Here is a 19,353-nt window from a genome sequence, read left to right as displayed (position 1 = left end):
CTCTGCTCTCTCTCTCTCTCTGCTCTCTCTCTCTGCTCCCTCTCGCTCTCTCTGCTCCCTCTCTCTCTGCTCCCTCTCGCTCTCTCTGCTCCCTCTCGCTCTCTCTGCTCCCTCTCGCTCTCTCTGCTCCCTCTCTCTCTCTCTGCTCCCTCTCTCTCTCTCTGCTCCCTCTCTCTCTCTCTGCTCCCTCTCTGGTCTCTCTGCTCCCTCTCTGGTCTCTCTGCTCTCTCTCTGCTCTCTCTCTCTGCTCTCTCGCTCTGCTCTCTCTCTGCTCTCTCTCTGCTCTCTCTCTGCTCTCTCTCTGCTCTCTCTGCTCCCTCTCTCTCTGCTTCCTCTCTCTCTCTCTGCTCCCTCTCTCTCTCTGCTCTCTCTCTCTCTGCTCCCTCTCTCTCTCTCTGCTCCCTCTCTCTCTCTCTGCTCCCTCTCTCTCTCTCTGCTCCCTCTCTCTCTCTCTGCTCCCTCTCTCTCTCTGCTCCCTCTCTGGTCTCTCTGCTCTCTCTCTCTGGTCTCTCTGCTCTCTCTGCTCTCTCTCTCTGGTCTCTCTGCTCTCTCTGCTCTCTCTGCTCTCTCTGCTCCCTCCCTCTCTCTCTCTCTGCTCCCTCTCTCTCTCTCTGCTCCCTCTCTCTCTCTCTGCTCCCTCTCTGGTCTCTCTGCTCCCTCTCTGGTCTCTCTGCTCTCTCTCTGCTCTCTCTCTCTGCTCTCTCTCTCTGCTCTCTCGCTCTGCTCTCTCTCTGCTCTCTCTGCTCTCTCTCTGCTCTCTCTCTGCTCTCTCTCTGCTTCCTCTCTCTGCTCCCTCTCTCTCTCTCTGCTTGCTCTCTCTCTCTCTCTGCTCCCCTCTCTCTCTCTGCTCTCTCTCTCTCTGCTCCCTCTCTCTCTCTCTGCTCCCTCTCTCTCTCTCTGCTCCCTCTCTCTCTCTCTGCTCCCTCTCTCTCTCTCTGCTCCCTCTCTCTCTCTCTGCTCCCTCTCTCTCTCTGCTCCCTCTCTGGTCTCTCTGCTCTCTCTCTCTGGTCTCTCCGCTCTCTCTCTCTGCTCTCTCTGCTCACTCTCTGCTCTCTCTGCTCTCTCTCTCTCTCTGCTCTCTCTCTCTCTGCTCTCTCTCTCTCTGCTCTCGCTCTCTCTGCTCTCTCTCTCTCTGCTCTCGCTCTCTCTGCTCTCTCTGTCTCTGCTCTCTCGCTCTGCTCTCTCGCTCTGCTCTCTCTGTCTCTGCTCTCTCGCTCTGCTCTCTCGCTCTGCTCTCTCGCTCTGCTCTCTCGCTCTGCTCTCTCGCTCTGCTCCCTCTCTCTCTCTCTGCTCCCTCTCTCTCTCTGCTCCCTCTCTCTCTCTCTGCTCCCTCTCTCTCTCTCGGCTCCCGCTCTCTCTCTCTGCTCCCTCTCTCTCTCTCTCTGCTCCCTCTCTCTCTCTCTCGGCTCCCTCTCTCTCTCTCTCGCTCCCTCTCTCTCTCTGCTCCCTCTCTCTCTCTCTGCTCCCTCTCTCTCTCTCTGCTCCCTCTCTCTCTCTCTGCTCCCTCTCTGGTCTCTCTGCTCTCTCTCTGCTCCCTCTCTGGTCTCTCTGCTCTCTCTCTCTGGTCTCTCTCTGCTCTCTCTCTCTCTGCTCTCTCGCTCTGCTCTCTGCTCTCTCTCTCTCTGCTCACTCTCTGCTCTCTCTCTCTCTGCTCTCTCTCTCTGCTCTCTCTCTCTCTCTGCTCTCTCTGCTCTCTCTCTCTGCTCTCTCTCTCTGCTCTCTCTCTCTGCTCTCGCTCTCTCTGCTCTCGCTCTCTCTGCTCTCTGCTCTCGCTCTCTCTGCTCTCTGCTCTCTCTCTCTGCTCTCTCTCTGCTCTCTCTCTCTCTGCTCTCTCTGTCTCTGCTCTCTCTCTCTCTCTCTCTGCTCTCTCTGTCTCTGCTCTCGCTCTGCTCTCTCTGCTCTCTCTCTCTCTCTGCTCTCTCTCTCTCTCTGCTCTCTCTGTCTCTGCTCTCTCTGTCTCTGCTCTCTCTGTCTCTGCTCTCTCGCTCTGCTCTCTCTGCTCCCTCCCTCTCTCTCTCTCTGCTCCCTCTCTCTCTCTCTGCTCCCTCTCTCTCTCTCTGCTCCCTCTCTGGTCTCTCTGCTCCCTCTCTGGTCTCTCTGCTCTCTCTCTGCTCTCTCTCTCTGCTCTCTCTCTCTGCTCTCTCTCTCTGCTCTCTCTCTCTGCTCTCTCTCTGCTCTCTCTCTGCTCTCTCTCTGCTCTCTCTCTGCTTCCTCTCTCTGCTCCCTCTCTCTCTCTCTGCTTGCTCTCTCTCTCTCTCTGCTCCCTCTCTCTCTCTGCTCTCTCTCTCTCTGCTCCCTCTCTCTCTCTCTGCTCTCTCTCTCTCTGCTCCCTCTCTCTCTCTCTGCTCCCTCTCTCTCTCTCTGCTCCCTCTCTCTCTCTCTGCTCCCTCTCTCTCTCTCTGCTCCCTCTCTCTCTCTGCTCCCTCTCTGGTCTCTCTGCTCTCTCTCTCTGGTCTCTCTGCTCCTCTCTGCTCTCTCTGCTCTCTCTCTCTCTCTGCTCTCTCTCTCTCTGCTCTCTCTCTCTCTGCTCTCGCTCTCTCTGCTCTCTCTCTCTCTGCTCTCTCTCTCTCTGCTCTCTCTGTCTCTGCTCTCTCTGTCTCTGCTCTCTCGCTCTGCTCTCTCGCTCTGCTCTCTCTGTCTCTGCTCTCTCGCTCTCTGCTCTCTCGCTCTGCTCCCTCTCTCTCTCTCTGCTCCCTCTCTCTCTCTGCTCCCTCTCTCTCTCTCTGCTCCCTCTCTCTCTCTCGGCTCCCGCTCTCTCTCTCTGCTCCCTCTCTCTCTCTCTCTGCTCCCTCTCTCTCTCTCTCGGCTCCCTCTCTCTCTCTCTCTCGGCTCCCTCTCTCTCTCTGCTCCCTCTCTCTCTCTCTGCTCCCTCTCTCTCTCTCTGCTCCCTCTCTGGTCTCTCTGCTCTCTCTCTGCTCCCTCTCTGGTCTCTCTGCTCTCTCTCTCTGGTCTCTCTCTGCTCTCTCTCTCTCTGCTCTCTCGCTCTGCTCTCTGCTCTCTCTCTCTCTGCTCACTCTCTGCTCTCTCTCTCTCTGCTCTCTCTCTCTCTCTGCTCTCTCTCTCTCTCTGCTCTCTCTGCTCTCTCTCTCTGCTCTCTCTCTCTGCTCTCTCTCTCTGCTCTCGCTCTCTCTGCTCTCGCTCTCTCTGCTCTCTGCTCTCTCTCTCTCTGCTCTCTCTCTGCTCTCTCTCTCTGCTCTCTCTCTGCTCTCTCTCTCTCTGCTCTCTCTGTCTCTGCTCTCTCTCTCTCTCTCTGCTCTCTCTGTCTCTGCTCTCGCTCTGCTCTCTCTGCTCTCTCTCTCTCTCTGCTCTCTCTCTCTCTCTGCTCTCTCTGTCTCTGCTCTCTCTCTCTGCTCTCTCTGTCTCTGCTCTCTCGCTCTGCTCTCTCTGCTCCCTCTCTCTCGCTCTGCTCTCTCGCTCTGCTCCCTCTCTCTCTCTGCTCCCTCTCTCTCTCTCTCTGCTCCCTCTCTCTCTGCTCCCTCTCTCTCTCTGCTCCCTCTCTCTCTCTGCTCCCTCTCTCTCTCTGCTCCCTCTCTCTCTCTCTCTGCTCCCTCTCTCTCTCTCTCTGCTCCCTCTCTCTCTCTCTCTGCTCCTCTCTCTCTCTCTCTGCTCCCTCTCTCTCTCTCTCTGCTCCCTCTCTCTCTCTCTCTGCTCCCTCTCTCTCTCTCTCTGCTCCCTCTCTCTCTCGGCTCCCTCTCTCTCTCTCTCTCTCTCTCGCTCCCGCTCTCTCTCTCTCTCTCGGCTCCCGCTCTCTCTCTCTCTCTCTGCTCCCTCTCTCTCTCTCTGCTCCCTCTCTCTCTCTGCTCCCTCTCTCTCTGCTCCCCCTCTCTCTCTCTGCTCCCCCTCTCTCTCTCTGCTCCCCCTCTCTCTCTCTGCTCCCTCTCTCTCTCTCTGCTCCCTCTCTCTCTCTCTGCTCCCTCTCTCTCTCTCTGCTCCCTCTCTGCTCTCTGCTCTCTCTGCTCTCTGCTCTCTCTGCTCTCTGCTCTCTCTGCTCTCTCTCTCTGCTCTCTGCTCTCTCTCTCTGCTCTCTCTCTGCTCTCGCTCTGCTCTCGCTCTGCTCTCTCTCTGCTCCCCCCCTCTCTCTCTCTCTCTCTGCTCTCTCTCTCTCTCTCTGCTCCCTCTCTGGTCTCTCTGCTCTTTCTCTCTCTGCTCTTTCTCTCTCTGCTCTCTCTCTGCTCTCTCTGCTCTCTCTCTCTCTGCTCTCTGCTCTCTTGCTCTGCTCTCTCTCTGCTCTCTCTCTCTCTCTCTGCTCTCTGCTCTCTCGCTCTGCTCTCTCGCTCTGCTCTCTCTCTTTCTGCTCTCTCTCTTTCTGCTCTCTCTCTCCCTGCTCTCTCTCCCTGCTCTCTCTCTCTGCTCTCTCTCTCTCTGCTCTCTCTCTCTCTGCTCTCTCTCTGCTCTCTCTCTCTCTGCTCTCTCTCTCTGCTCCCTCTCGCTCTCTCTGCTCCCTCTCGCTCTCTCTGCTCCCTCTCGCTCTCTCTGCTCCCTCTCTCTCTCTCTGCTCCCTCTCTCTCTCTATGCTCCCTCTCTCTCTCTCTGCTCCCTCTCTCTCTCTCTGCTCCCTCTCTGGTCTCTCTGCTCCCTCTCTGGTCTCTCTCTCTGCTCTCTCGCTCTGCTCTCTCGCTCTGCTCTCTCTCTGCTCTCTCTCTGCTCTCTCTCTGCTCCCTCTCTCTCTCTCTCTGCTTCCTCTCTCTCTCTCTCTCTGCTTCCTCTCTCTCTCTCTCTCTGCTTCCTCTCTCTCTCTCTGCTTCCTCTCTCTCTCTCTGCTCCCTCTCTCTCTCTCTGCTCCCTCTCTCTCTCTCTGCTCTCTCTCTCTCTGCTCCCTCTCTCTCTCTCTGCTCCCTCTCTCTCTCTCTGCTCCCTCTCTCTCTCTCTGCTCCCTCCCTCTCTCTCTCTCTGCTCCCTCTCTCTCTCTCTGCTCCCTCTCTCTCTCTCTGCTCCCTCTCTCTCTCTCTGCTCCCTCTCTGGTCTCTCTGGTCTCTCTGCTCTCTCTCTCTGGTCTCTCTCTCTGCTCTCTCTCTCTGGTCTCTCTCTCTGCTCTCTCTGCTCTCTCTCTCTGCTCTCTCTGCTCTCTCTCTCTGCTCACTCTGTGCTCTCTCTCTCTCTGCTCTCTCTCTCTCTGCTCTCTCTCTCTCTCTGCTCTCTCTCTCTCTCTGCTCTCTCTGTCTCTGCTCTCTCGCTCTGCTCTCTCGCTCTGCTCTCTCGCTCTGCTCCCTCTCTCTCTCTCTGCTCCCTCTCTCTCTCTGCTCCCGCTCTCTCTCTCTGCTCCCGCTCTCTCTCTCTGCTCCCTCTCTCTCTCTCTGCTCCCTCTCTCTCTCTCTCTGCTCCCTCTCTCTCTCTCTCGGCTCCCTCTCTCTCTCGGCTCCCTCTCTCTCTCTCTCGGCTCCCTCTCTCTCTCTCTGCTCCCTCTCTCTCTCTCTGCTCCCTCTCTCTCTCTCTGCTCCCTCTCTCTCTCTCTGCTCCCTCTCTCTCTCTCTGCTCCCTCTCTGGTCTCTCTGCTCTCTGGTCTCTCTGCTCTCTCTCTCTGGTCTCTCTGCTCTCTCTCTCTGGTCTCTCTCTGCTCTCTCTCTGCTCTCTCGCTCTGCTCTCTGCTCTCTCTCTCTCTGCTCACTCTCTGCTCTCTCTCTCTCTGCTCTCTCTCTCTCTCTGCTCTCTCTCTCTCTCTGCTCTCTCTCTCTGCTCTCTCTCTCTGCTCTCTCTCTCTGCTCTCTCTCTCTGCTCTCTCTCTCTGCTCTCTCTCGCTCTCTCTGCTCTCTGCTCTCTCTCTCTGCTCTCTCTCTGCTCTCTCTCTCTCTGCTCTCTCTCTCTCTGCTCTCTCTGTCTCTGCTCTCTCGCTCTGCTCTCTCTGCTCCCTCTCTCTCGCTCTGCTCTCTCGCTCTGCTCCCTCTCTCTCGCTCTGCTCTCTCGCTCTGCTCCCTCTCTCTCTCTCTCTGCTCCCTCTCTCTCTCTCTGCTCCTCTCTCTCTCTCTGCTCCCTCTCTCTCTCTCTCTCTGCTCCCTCTCTCTCTCTCTCTGCTCCCTCTCTCTCTCTCTCTGCTCCCTCTCTCTCTCTCTCTGCTCCCTCTCTCTCTCTGCTCCCTCTCTCTCTCTCTCTGCTCCCTCTCTCTCTCTCTCTGCTCTCTCTCTCTCTCTCTCTCCTTCTCTCTCTCTCTCTACTCCTCTCTCTCTCTCTCTGCTCTCTCTCTCTCTCTCTCTCCCTCTCCTCTCTCTCTCTCTCTCTCTCTCTCTCTCTCTCTCTCTCTCTCTGCTCTCTCTCTCTCTCTCTCTCTCTCTCTCTCGGCTCCCTCTCTCTCTCTCTCTCTCGGCTCCCTCTCTCTCTCTCTCTCGGCTCCCTCTCTCTCTCGGCTCCCTCTCTCTCTCGGCTCCCTCTCTCTCTCGGCTCCCTCTCTCTCTCTGCTCCCTCTCTCTCTCTGCTCCCCCTCTCTCTCTCTGCTCCCCCTCTCTCTCTCTGCTCCCCCTCTCTCTCTCTGCCCCCCTCTCTCTCTCTGCTCCCCCTCTCTCTCTCTGCTCCCCCTCTCTCTCTCTGCTCCCCCTCTCTCTCTCTGCTCCCTCTCTCTCTCTCTGCTCTCTCTCTCTCTGCTCTCTCTCTCTCTCTCTGCTCTCTCTCTGCTCTCTCTCTGCTCTCTCTCTGCTCTCTCTCTGCTCTCTCTCTGCTCTCTCTCTCTGTGCTCCCTCTCTCTGTGCTCCCTCTCTCTGCGCTCCCTCACTCTCTCTCTGCTCCCTCACTCTCTCTCTGCTCCCTCACTCTCTCTCTGCTCCCTCACTCTCTCTCTGCTCCCTCACTCTCTCTCCTCTCCTCACTCTCTCTGCTCCCACTCTCTCTCTGCTCCCTCTCTCTCTCTGCTCCCTCTCTCTCTCTGCTCTCTCTCTCTCTGCTCTCTCTCTCTCTGCTCTCTCTCTCTCTGCTCTCTCTCTCTCTGCTCCCTCTCTCTCTCTCTCTCCCCCTCTCTCTCTCTCTGCTCCCCCTCTCTCTCTCTCTGCTCCCCCTCTCTCTTTCTCTGCTCCCTCTCTCTCTTTCTCTGCTCCCTCTCTCTCTCTCTCTGCTCCCTCTCTCTCTCTGCTCCCTCCCTCTCTCTCTTCTCCCTCTCTCTCTCTCTGCTCCCTCTCTCTCTCTCTGCTCCCTCTCTCTCTCTCTGCTCCCTCTCTCTCTCTCTGCTCTCTCTCTCTCTCTCTGCTCCCTCTCTGCTCCCTCTCTCTCTCTCTCTGCTCCCTCTCTGCTCTCTCTCTGCTCTCTCTCTGCGCTCCCTCTCTCTGCGCTCCCTCTCTCTGCGCTCCCTCTCTCTGCGCTCCCTCTCTCTCTGCTCACTCTCTCTCTGCTCCCTCTCTCTCTCTGCTCCCTCTCTCTCTCTGCTCCCTCTCTCTCTCTGCTCCCTCTCTCTCTCTGCTCCCTCTCTCTCTCTGCTCTCTCTCTCTCTCTCTGCTCTCTCTCTCTCTCTGCTCCCCCTCTTTCTCTCTCTGCTCCCCCTCTTTCTCTCTCTGCTCCCCCTCTCTCTCTCTCTGCTCCCCCTCTCTCTCTCTCTGCTCCCCTCTCTCTCTCTCTGCTCCCCCTCTCTCTCTCTCTGCTCCCCCTCTCTCTCTCTCTGCTCCCCCTCTCTCTCTCTCTGCTCCCTCTCTCTCTCTCTCTGCTCCCTCTCTCTCTCTCTCTCTCTCTCTCTGCTCCCTCTCTCTCCGACTTGTTTCCATTTTTTGGGGGGGGTGGTTCTTAAACTCCTCCAGTTTTGGCAGACATTCTCATGATTGTGACACATGGCTCGTGATTGTGACACATCAGGATGAGTTCCACTCTGGCTTCTTATAGAGTCCAAGGAGTGAACTCTCTCTCTGCTACAGTGCCAAATCAGATCAGATGGACTCAGCACAATGGCTGTTGTTAGAAGTGTTATTTAATTTTTTCAATGTACCTGAAATCCATTCCATCTTTCCCTATTCACTGTTCGTTCGTTGTAATCTCCCTTTTGAGTATAGCTGTGTCCTGTCTTGGTGTGATGTCATCTGTGCTCAGATACTGTGCTGGAGTCTGAGGCCTCATCTTTTAGGTGCAATCATTTGGCAGCAGTGGTGGAAAAAGTCCCCAACTGTCATACTTGAGTAAAAGTAAAAGATGCCTTAATAGAAAATGACTCAAGTAAAAGTCACCCAGTAAAATAATTCTTGAGTAAAAGTCTAGAACTATTTGATTTAAAATATACTTAAGTATCAAAAGTAAAAGTATAAATCATTTCAAATTCCTCATTAAGCAAACCAGATGGTACCATTTATAAAAAAAAATGTTATGTAATGCCAGGGGCACAGTCCAACACTCAGACATCATTTACAAACAAACCATTTGTGTTTAGTGAGTTCGCCAGATCAGAGGCAGTAGGGATGACCATTGGTGTTCTCTTGATAACTGTGTGAATTTGACTACTTTCCTGTCCTGCTAAGCATACAAATGTAAGTACTTTTGGGTGTCAAGGAAAATGTATAGGGTAAAAAGTACAATATTTTCTTAAGGAATTTAGTGAAGTAAAAGTTGTAAATAATATAAATAGTAAAATAGTAAAGTACCAGATGCCCCCCAAAAACTACTTAAGTAAAACTACTTTAAAGTACATGTTCCTTCAAGTACTACCATAGTACTTTACACCACTGTTTGGTCCTTCCTTATTACTTTCCAAACGGCCTGTTCTTTCGTCATGCAGCCTATATTGAACAGTGTATCATTAAACATCGGGGACACTGAGTTGTAGGATAGCGTTGTCTCCTTCCACAGCTGATTTATCAGGGTAATATCTCTGCTCCCAGACTAACAGGATTGACAGTCACCACCGGAGAACAAACAAACAATAGCAAATACATTTAAATATCTATTTGATGGATAAAGTGCTTTCAGTGTTATCTAAAATTCATTGGTTTTATTTAATTGTGGCTTCCTGCCTACTCCTCTCCCTTCAGGGTGTGTGTGTGTGTGTGTGTGTGTGTTATCGTGCCCACTCTCCTGTCAGACTGCCCTTGTAAACGAGGAGTATTTTGGAGCCTTGGAGCCCCCAATTTTGAATGAATACTCTTCTGTAATGAATTCCCCAACAAAGGGGCCCAAGGAAGGGAACACATCCCTACGCTATGATATAAGTCACTCTTCCTATCGTTTCATACTGTCACCGGTATGTCGGTTTTAGTGTTTTATGTGATCTCAGACATGGAACACACTCAACATTTGGCTGAATATTGGAGCAGCAATGTCTAGAGATGTTTGTGCGATGTCGTGTAATGTGTGGTGTTAGGTTAGTTGTGTAGGCGTGGTTTTGAGACCGAGAAGTCTCTAATTTTGCAAGTTGTCAAAATGTCATTCTTAAGCTCATTAAATCCAGAGACTGGAGTACGATGTGGATCTTGACGAATTGAGTCAAGAAATATCCTCTGTACGTTGTCGTTGATTCGGGCACGTACCTCTGAGTCTGAAGGCATGTTCCTTCACGCTGGGAAGGGCGCTATCTCTGTTGCTACCGCTTCTAATAAGGAACACTGAACCGATCAATACCACCCTGCTCACCTGCAGGGCCCTGCCCTCCCTCCCTCCTGATTTATTATTATAGAATAATCTGCTGACACAACATGAGTTTGGTTTCCTTTCTAACAAATCAATTCCTATTTTAGTTTTCAGTTTTGCTTCGTTGCAGAAAATTAAACAACGTTAACTTTTGTTTTGTGCAGTTTGATTTTGGATAGAATGTATTATAATGCATCATAGCTGTCTGGATTAGCTGAGAATCCAACCTTTCAGGGCCGTAGAGGTTTCCACAGCCTTGGTCTCATCAGTCTCCCTCATGAATTTCACTGCCATTTATCTCAGAGCCCAGAATCAAATCAAGTGGAGCCGGCAGACAGACATTAACATTTACGTTAAAAAGTCTGTCACCAGAGACTAGACGGACGCATATATGTTAATACTGCCGGAGGCCAGGACATTTTTAGGGAAAAAAACTCAGTGTTTTTGTAGCCTTCTAACTAAAACGTTTTTCTTTAACATGCCCTGTCTACAGGGATATTACACTGGAGCAAAACAACACATGCACAGAATGTTAAGAGGTTTAGAAAGTGGGAAAGCCGTCCTGGTCGGCAGAGTAAATACAGGTCACGCAGCCACTTCATGTACTTATAAAGCTCAGAGTTGTCCTAAAAACTGGGCTAATTTACTATCAATGAACTAGTCAGAAAGCTACTTTTGGAGTGAGCTGGTTGATGCTTGGTGCTCAGTGGAATGTTCTGTATCGCACTCCATGAGTGGTTTCCTTCTGATTACTACGATATGCCAACGCTGCCACGCCCTGTTTCCCCGCCATCCATACAACTGCAGGTCTTTCAACGGTTAATGCAGCCACTCCCTCGTCTCTCCCTCGCTCTCTGATGGGGAATGAAAGTCATTAAGTCATTCTGCTGTGTGTGTGTGTGTGTGTGTGTGTGTGTGTGTGTGTGTGTGTGTGTGTGTGTGTGTGTGTGTGTGTGCTCAACTCCAGAACAGAGTAATATCTGTGTGTATTTCCTAGCTGTGCCGTCCTGTTTATATGATGTTCTATGAAGCAGATTGCTGCTGAGCCATAAAACAGAGGATTTCTGGAACAGGGAGATTGTTTTGCACATAATTGCTCTGAGACTCCGTTTTAAGAACTTCTAAGTCTCCCTGTATCCATTATGTTTATGCCTCTATCTGTTTCCACAGTATATACGCATACAAAGAGATGTGTGTTTGGTTTTGCTATCCTTGTGGGGACCAGAAGTTCTCACAAGGATAGTAAAACAAAGAAAAGTCTGAAAAATGGGAACATTTTGCCGGTCCCTACAAGGAAAAGGCATTTTTAGGTTAGGGGTAAGGGTTAGGTTGGGAGTTTGGGGTTAGGGTCAGAGGGACAGACACCGAGATGGAGCGAGTGAGGGAGCGGGAGGGTAATGGAGGGAGAGGGAGGGTAATGGAGTGAGCGGGAGGTTAATGGAGGGAGAGGGAGCGGGAGGGTAATGTAGAAAGAGAGTGAGGGTAATGGAGGGAGCGGGAGGGTAATGGAGGGAGCGGGAGGGTAATGGAGGGAGCGGGAGGGTAATGGAGGGAGCGGGAGGTAATGGAGGGAGCGTGAGGGTAATGGAGGGAGCGGGAGGGGTGTAATGGAGGGAGGGGGTGGGTAATGGAGGGAGGGGGAGGGTAATGGAGGAGCGGGAGGGTAATGGAGGGAGCGGGAGGGTAATGGAGGGAGCGGGAGGGTAATGGAGGGAGCAAGGGGTTGAGGGAGGGATGGACTTTTTATGAAACTCACAAATCTCCTCAAATCTTAGATGTTTATTCCTCTATTAGTTTTACATAATTTGAATAATTTTTCTTGTGTCACTACAGGAATCTGTAGCTGCATTCTGTTGTATCTATGGAGCTCAGTTGCTGTACTGAAATGGACTCTGTTGAAATGACTGTATATAAAGCCTGCTGCTATCCTTCGGTAACAGTCCTATTTTATCTAACGGCATGGTTTTGCTCCTCACATGAGGGCACTAAATCCTTCACTCTGCTCCGGGATACGATGTGATGAGGCATTGACACCAGCAGGTTGAACTCAGGTTTGCCTTCCACTGCAGAACAATGGTCTCTTCTCAAACCACGCCAGCAGGCTTACTCTACTAGTAAATATTTACTGTAGGTTTGATGAGACGGTGTTTGATTTCACCAGGAAACTGAACGAGTAGTGATGAGTCAGCCTACACCCGCAGACAATGATAGATACAGCATTACATCCATAGCAGGCCAGTGTGCTAGATTCACTCACTGTGATCCATCACTGTATGAATGTGGTCCTGAGGAGGTGAATCGACTGAACATTTATTTTGTGTGTGTGTGAGGGCGGTTAGACTGTCAGAATCAGGGCAACTGTTAGTGTTTGTTTGCCCCCCTTTGCTAACGCACTGACCCACTGTGTGTGTGCCTGCATGTGTGTGTTCGCCTTCTGTAATGCACTGTACCTCCTTTCTCAGCACGACCCAGCAATAACGTGTGTGTGCATATGGATCCGTCCTCTCAATCCTCTGCTCTGCTATTGTCCTAAACACAACCGGCTAACCGTTTACACACGGTTTCATCAGCACTTTGGTAATCATTACTCTAGTAGGAGTTGTACTGCCTTTGGTAATCATTACTCTAGTAGGAGTTGTACTGCCTTTGGTAATCATTACTCTAGTAGGAGTTGGTACAAATCTGAGTTGGTACAAATCTGTCATTCTGCCACCTAGTTAAATAAAGGTAAAAAAAATACATTGAAAAATAAAAAGTGTTCAGTCTTTCTGTCAAAATTGACTGAATTGTAATGACTCTGACCCTGGCCTCAACATACCCAGCCAGCTTCTTACAGGTGCTGAGTCTTTGATAGTGTGAGTGAAAAGCAATGAAGTCTTAGTAGAGTGTGAGTAGTTGTACTGTTTGATATCAAAGAGCCAGTACAGGCAGCAACATCCTTCCAGGTCGTGTAGTTAGTCCCTCTGTGTGACCCACACTGTATAAATGGTTCTGAATATATCACTGTCCTACGACACTACAGGCTAACTCTATTTCACATGTATGTTTTATGCTCCTTTGCCCAGGCCAGCCGGCTAGTGTGTGGATGCATAATTCAACACAGCATATTACTGAGAGCTCTAGGTCAGCATTCAGTAGAACCAACATCTGCAGAGCCTCCTCTCTTTTCTGTTCGGTTCGCTCCATCCTCTTTGGCAATGACAAGGAGTGGATTGTCAGCTAATGAGACTGGTACTCAGGCTAGCAACACTCCACCACATGATTAATATTCACCCTGAGGTTCTGAAGTGCTGAACCTTCCTGCTCTCTCTTTAATCTGGAATGAATGAATGGCCAGGAGCCTCGAGGTACGGAGGGAGGCTAGGAGGCTAGGTTGTGTCCCATACGCCACCGTGTTCCCTTTTTATATTGCACTACCTTTGACCAGGGATTAGGGAAGAAGTGCATGTAAAGGAAGTAGGGTGCCATTTGGGACACGAGGAGAAGGTTGCAGCTCAGCTCTCCTCAGCTCTTTCAGAAGCATATTTCACATGGAATTGGCTCTGTGAGGAGGACACCTGAGAGGCAGACCTAAGGTTGTGAGAGAGGCTCATTTGACCATTTATATTATATAGACACCCTTCTCCCTGCTTCTCCTGCTTTTTGCTTCAGACTAAAGTTTTAATTTCCCAAGGTGCACCCCGGTAGTTTACTTTACTCTCCATAAACCCTATTAACCCACCAGGTCCTGGGCTCAGAGAATTGAGATGGAAGTGTGTGTGTGTGTGCGAGCGTGTGCGTTTTGTCCGTGGCTTAGGCTCAGCCAGGCCCTCTAGTGAGACCGTTCGCTGCGTTTTAGAGATTGGACTGTCGAAACGGAGATGGAATACTGTAATGTGTTTGGTAACAGAGCTGTTTCCCACCTGTGTCATTATAGTCTCCATTTCAGAATCCCCTTCATATGATAACTTCCTCCACTGCCAAATAACACTTCTGCTCTGTCTCCCCTGACAGGCTAGTGAATGATCTGCTGAATGGAAATCCTCTTGTATCTCATTATACAGTCTGTCAAGCTACTTTCTAATAGCACAATCCTGTTTAATGTTAGTGTGAACCACAGGAGGTCATGATAAGCACTGGCGAGAGACTAAAATGATTAATGTTGGCCATTTGTAAGGAATAGAAAGATAAATGCGTACATTACAAATAATCATGTAGCACGTCAGCGAATCCACTATATTCAATTGTTGCAAATGCTGAAAAAAACTATTCTGCCGAGACGCGCTTTTAAATGGATTGTCATTGGCCCAATGACTGGAAGTCTATGGGAACAGCTAGCATGTCATTGCGCTAACGCTAGTAGCAATGAACCCACTACCCTTGCCACCACTGCTGAACAAAAAAAATCTTAGGGGAAACACTGCACGTGCTTTGCTTTAATGATCTCTGAAGTCTACTAATAGTAATATAATCCAGTGGTCATTAGAGGATGAACTTGGTTGCCTCTCATTCTGTCAACTGAACTGACCCTGAAACAGATCCTTTACATTTTCCTGAGCAGCTCTCACCGACAACACTTGAATGTAATTGGTTTTTAGTTGGCTCAAATCAACTGTTTCTGCACGGGCTAATGGAATACGAAACGGAATTTACATATTTGCAGAGAGCCAACCAAACTATATATATATATATATATATATATTTTTTTTAACGGTTTATTTACTTTATTAAAGTCAGAAATTATTAACTTGTCTGTCTATGCTTGAGGCAGCATGGAGTCATTATTTTAATCAAACAATGTTTTTAATTGCAATGGAAATACTCTGGCATCTTGTAATTTAAAGCTATAGACTTAACAATCCGTATTTATCCTTCCACAGTATTTACACATCCCTGAATCACATTCACATATTATTACTCACATACACACACAATTATATATTTGTAAGCTATTTTCTGACTCTAATGAACTGACAGAGAGGGGATGACATTGGGGAAAGGTCAGTCGGCCCGATCGAACATACTGTGTGCTGACACCATAGACGCGTGCCGTAGGCTGGGGCTTAGACCTCTGGACCAACCTAGGCCACACCCACATACTTGTACTCATATTTGTCTGTGTGTTCCATGTACATTTTATACACCCTTGCGGCGCAGATATGTAACGCATCAGCTTCTCCTGGTCTGAGATTCACTCGGATGCATTGTTCTACCTCCTCAGAGTTCCAGTGGGTCCAGGGAGAAGTGTGTGAGGTCCAGCTGATGGTCTACAACCCCATGCCCTTTGAACTCCGTGTGGAGCACATGGTGAGTGAAGCAATACTTCTGGATGCTACAACCACGCAATGACTTAGTGAAAGTCCCTGAGAAGATGTTGTCATGGCCTCTCGGGGGGGGGTAAACTTTCCTCATCACATTGCCATCAGAAAGGGAGACAAGTGTAAACATATTGCTTTAAGAAACAATATGTAATTTTTTGGCCGACCCTACCAAATTCACATAGAAATGTGTGTTATAGAGCTGTCATTCTTATTGAAAGCAAGTCTAAGAAGCGGTAGATCTGTTTTATGTATGCCATTTCAAATATTCCCGTTCTTAATTTCCAAACAGTTTCAAACAGCTGAAAATACAATATTTTTGCTAATGGAAAATATATTTCACAGCAGTTTAGATGATAAAATGATTCTCCGCACTAAACTTGCTTGTTTTGTCACATAAACTGAAATTTAGAATTCGATTTTTTTAGAATTAGAATTCTAAACAATTAGAATTTTAGCAACCAGGAAATGGCGGAGCGATTTCTGCATAGTGCATCTTTTAATAGCTGCTTAATGATCGCAGCCTTTTTAGTCCTCAGCAATTCCATCAAGAACCTTTTTTTTAAAGGACTTTACAGCTATACCACCCTCTTCTCCAGCGCAATCTATCACTCCATTGGTATTGTTTCTTATTCTCTGTCTCTCTGTCACGGATGCACTCAGTCTCACACACTTGAATAGTCTTTCTTGATATCTGTAAAGGTTCAGGCTCTCTCAGGATCAGAGATTCCTTTGATTGTTGAATCGAACCTCTTTGCTTCTCGTTGGAAGTGTTTCTTTAGGGAAGCACTGATGTGGCACAGACGGCATTTGAGATGCACAACAATCATCTGACTCGGTCTGTCAGCACGCACGCACGCACGCACGCACGCACGCACACACACATCCGTACTATAACTTCACGAGGCGCTGCTCGCTGTGTGCCGTCTGCTGGAACTGATGCAGCCTTTAATTGGACACTAGAGCGCAAATAGCCATGGAAGTGTGTGTGTGTGTGTGTGTGTGTGTGTGTGTGTGTGTGTGTGTGTGTGTTGTCTTGACTGTGCACAATGACAGGAGCCCCAGGGTCTGTCATGTCCGAGGTGTTGCTGTATGCACCTGGATGGGTCTGAGTAATTCTCAATCTGTGGCGTGTCGGAGCAGAACTCATCATTTGTGTGTGTTTAAAACACGTGTTTTGGAGCGGCGGGAGAGTGGATGGTCAAACGGCCATCAGGAATGATTACTTTCTTTGCTGTTGAGGGGGTCCTAGAACTGTCACTTAGCCAGTGAAGAGACACACGTGCATCATTAGCCACTGACTCACCACCTGTGGATGGATAGATGGAGGTACAGAAGGAGACAGAGACCCCCTCCTGTTCTACTTCCATGGCAGCTGGTCGCTTTAGGTGGTACAGTCCAGCTGTCATGCAGGGTGACCTGGCTTAAACACAAAATGATGTTCATCATGACCTGACCTGAGTTCACACAGTATGTTTTCTTTTCAGTACTTTAGCTGCACTTGATTTGAGGATTCTTGGCACAATGGACCCAACAGAATATCAACTCTCCACCCAGGGCTTTTACTTGTGTAGTGAGTTGACACAATTCCAGGGCTTTTACTTGTGTAGTGAGTTGACACAATTCCAGGGCTTTTACTTGTGTAGTAAGTTGACACAATTCCAGGGCTTTTACTGGTGTAGTGAGTTGACACAATTCCAGGGCTTTTACTTGTGTAGTGAGTTGACACAATTCCAGGGCTTTTACTTGTGTAGTGAGTTGACACAATTCCAGGGCTTTTACTTGTGTAGTGAGTTGACACAATTCCAGGGCTTTTACTTGTGTAGTGAGTTGACACAATTCCAGGGCTTTTACTTGTGTAGTGAGTTGACACAATTCCAGGGCTTTTACTTGTGTAGTGAGTTGACACAATTTTCAGAATTAACACATAAATTAGTCTCCATGGGCAACTTAAGATATATAAACTGTAAATAACTTATTAATAAGAAATACATTTTTTTGTGTGATTTTTATTTCAATTATTCAACAGAACAATACAATACAGCAAGAGTAGATACTACAAGAAAAGGTAATTCAACCCTCCCTACCTGCCAAAATAAATGATCTATTAAAACAATGACAAATAATAAATACATTAGTAATAATACTAATAATGACTTAAATAAGACAAATGACAAGAGATCCCAACATAGACACAAAGCATTAGAAACAGTACATTACAGAGAGACAACAGCTACATCGATCTATAAGCTCACACCCACCAACCCCAATGGAAGTATTTACTTATGGTCTAGGGAGGGTTGCCATATTTTCACCAAGTAGTGGATTTATTTAGTTGATTTATTAAAGCAACGGTCATCTTTTCCATACGACTACACTTATTCATTTCAGAGAGCCATCTTGTACTTGGGAGAGGAGAATCTGATTTCCGTGTCAATGCAACACATTTCAGCGAGCCGTCTTGTACTTGGGAGAGGAGAATCTGATTTCCGTGTCAATGCAACACATTTCAGAGAGCCGTCTTGTACTTGGGAGAGGAGAATCTGATTTCCGTGTCAATGCAACACATTTCAGAGAGCCGACTTGTACTTGGGAGAGGAGAATCTGATTTCCGTGTCAATGCAACACATTTCAGAGAGCCGTCTTGTACTTGGGAGAGGAGAATCTGATTTCCGTGTCAATGCAACACATTTCAGAGAGCCGACTTGTACTTGGGAGAGGAGAATCTGATTTCCGTGTCAGTGCAACACATTTCAGAGAGCCGTCTTGTACTTGGGAGAGGAGAATCTGATTTCCGTGTCAATGCAACACATTTTCTTGCAGGGTGATTTCTGTACATTTGATGTTGAAGTTATTCCTCATTTGGGAAGTTACCCAGAAGGCATATTTCAGGGCCAAGTGGGAAAGGCACCTCCATAATAAAGGTCAGAGTCACAAACATCATGCCAGAAGGCTTGTCATTTAGTACACTGACGAGTACAATGACAAAAATTCATAAAAGGTCCTTCTGTTGTTTCACATCGAGAACCCCATTTCTGATATTTCAGGGTGATGTCTATGTAACCTCTTGACGTGTCAGAGTAGGTGGAGGAACATGTAATGTAGAAGTCTGTGTCTAGAGTTGATGGTTGCTGACACACTATCTTGGCATAGGTCCGACCAGAGACCCTCATCAATTAAAATATTCAAATCAGAATCCCGTCGCTCTGTTGACTTATGTACATCTGGTTTTGGGCGTTGTTGCATTGGCAACGAGTCCACTCTGGATATACATCTATATGAGTCATGGTTGTCATGGTGTTCAATACTTGGAGATGTATCACTCTCTATCAAGAGTGTTTCTGAGAACGTTTCTTCCCTGTAAATAAGAAAATAACTGATTATTGCATAAGTGACATTTGTCATAAGTACCCCATCTCTATAACAGTGTTCTACATGCCTTATCCCCTTCTCATACCACTGTTCAACATTTTGGGCAGGAGTCTGTTTTGCCACAGGGGTGTTTTAGGTATCACGTCTTGTTTCAGACCAAATAACTTACGAATTTCATACCAAGATCTTACTAAATTGATGGTACAGGGATTGCTCATTTTTGTTGATGTAGTCTTGGGGTTCCACTTGTAGATACTATTACTCCCAACCTCTTCATTAAGAGCAAACATTTCCATCTTAGTCCAAGAAAGGGCTAGTTCAGTTTCAATTGAGATGGAAATGAATCTAATTTGCCCTGCCCAGTAATACATCTTGAAATTTGGTAGGCGGAGACCTCCTAGACCGTAATCCCTTATGTTCTTGTTAACCTCTTGAGTCGACCCCGGACACATGCGTCCCATCTAGACATCTGGAAATGCAAATGCGCTACGCTAAATGCTAATAGCACTCGTTAAAACTCAAACGTTCATTAAAATACACATGTAGGGTATTGAATTAAAGCTACACTCGTTGTGAATCCAGCCAACAAGTCAGATTTTTAAAATGCTTTTCGGCGAAAGCATGATAAGCTATTATCTGATAGCATGCAACACCCCTAAAGACCCGCAGGGGACGTAAACAATATAATTAGCATAGTCGGCGCTACACAAAATGCAGAAATAAAATATAAAACATTCATTACCTTTGACCATCTTCTTTGTTGGCACTCCTAGATGTCCCATAATCACTATTGGGTCTTTTTTTTCTCGATTTAAATTGGTCCATATATAGCCTAGATATCGATCTATGAAGACTGTGTGATCAAGGAAAAAACACAGTTTTATAACGCAACGTCATTTTTTTTTAATTAAAAAAGTTGACGATAAACTTTAACAAAACACTTCAAAATACTTTTGTAATGCAACTTTAGGTATTAGTAAACGTTAATAATCGATCAAATTGATCACGAGGCGATGTATATTCTATAGCTGTACGTCTTGAAATAATGTCCGGATAAACCTCAACCAAAATATCCGGTCGGAGACCGGAAGAAATGGGCTGTCTCTTCTTCATTTGACCAATAAACAAAGCCTAGGCAATTGACAAGACTGGTGACATCGTG

The 19,353-nt window shown here is 48.2% G+C and overlaps 1 protein-coding gene across 1 annotated transcript in view; it reads left to right on the top strand.

Moving 5' to 3' along the window:
• LOC118391642 (trafficking protein particle complex subunit 9-like) overlaps positions 1-19,353 on the top strand; it is a 414,365-nt gene that overhangs the window by 41,114 nt on the left and 353,898 nt on the right. Inside the window, exon 14 of the mRNA XM_052472165.1 lies at positions 14,723-14,808. Within this exon, the coding sequence (XP_052328125.1) occupies positions 14,723-14,808 (86 nt within the window). The remainder of the gene's footprint in view (positions 1-14,722; positions 14,809-19,353) is intronic.

Source organism: Oncorhynchus keta, chromosome 20 (genome assembly GCF_023373465.1).
Source record: "Oncorhynchus keta strain PuntledgeMale-10-30-2019 chromosome 20, Oket_V2, whole genome shotgun sequence".
In the NCBI taxonomy this organism is placed as follows: Eukaryota; Metazoa; Chordata; class Actinopteri; order Salmoniformes; family Salmonidae; genus Oncorhynchus; species Oncorhynchus keta.
Note: the sequence above shows the minus strand (reverse complement) of the source record. Positions and strands in the feature narration are given on the sequence as shown.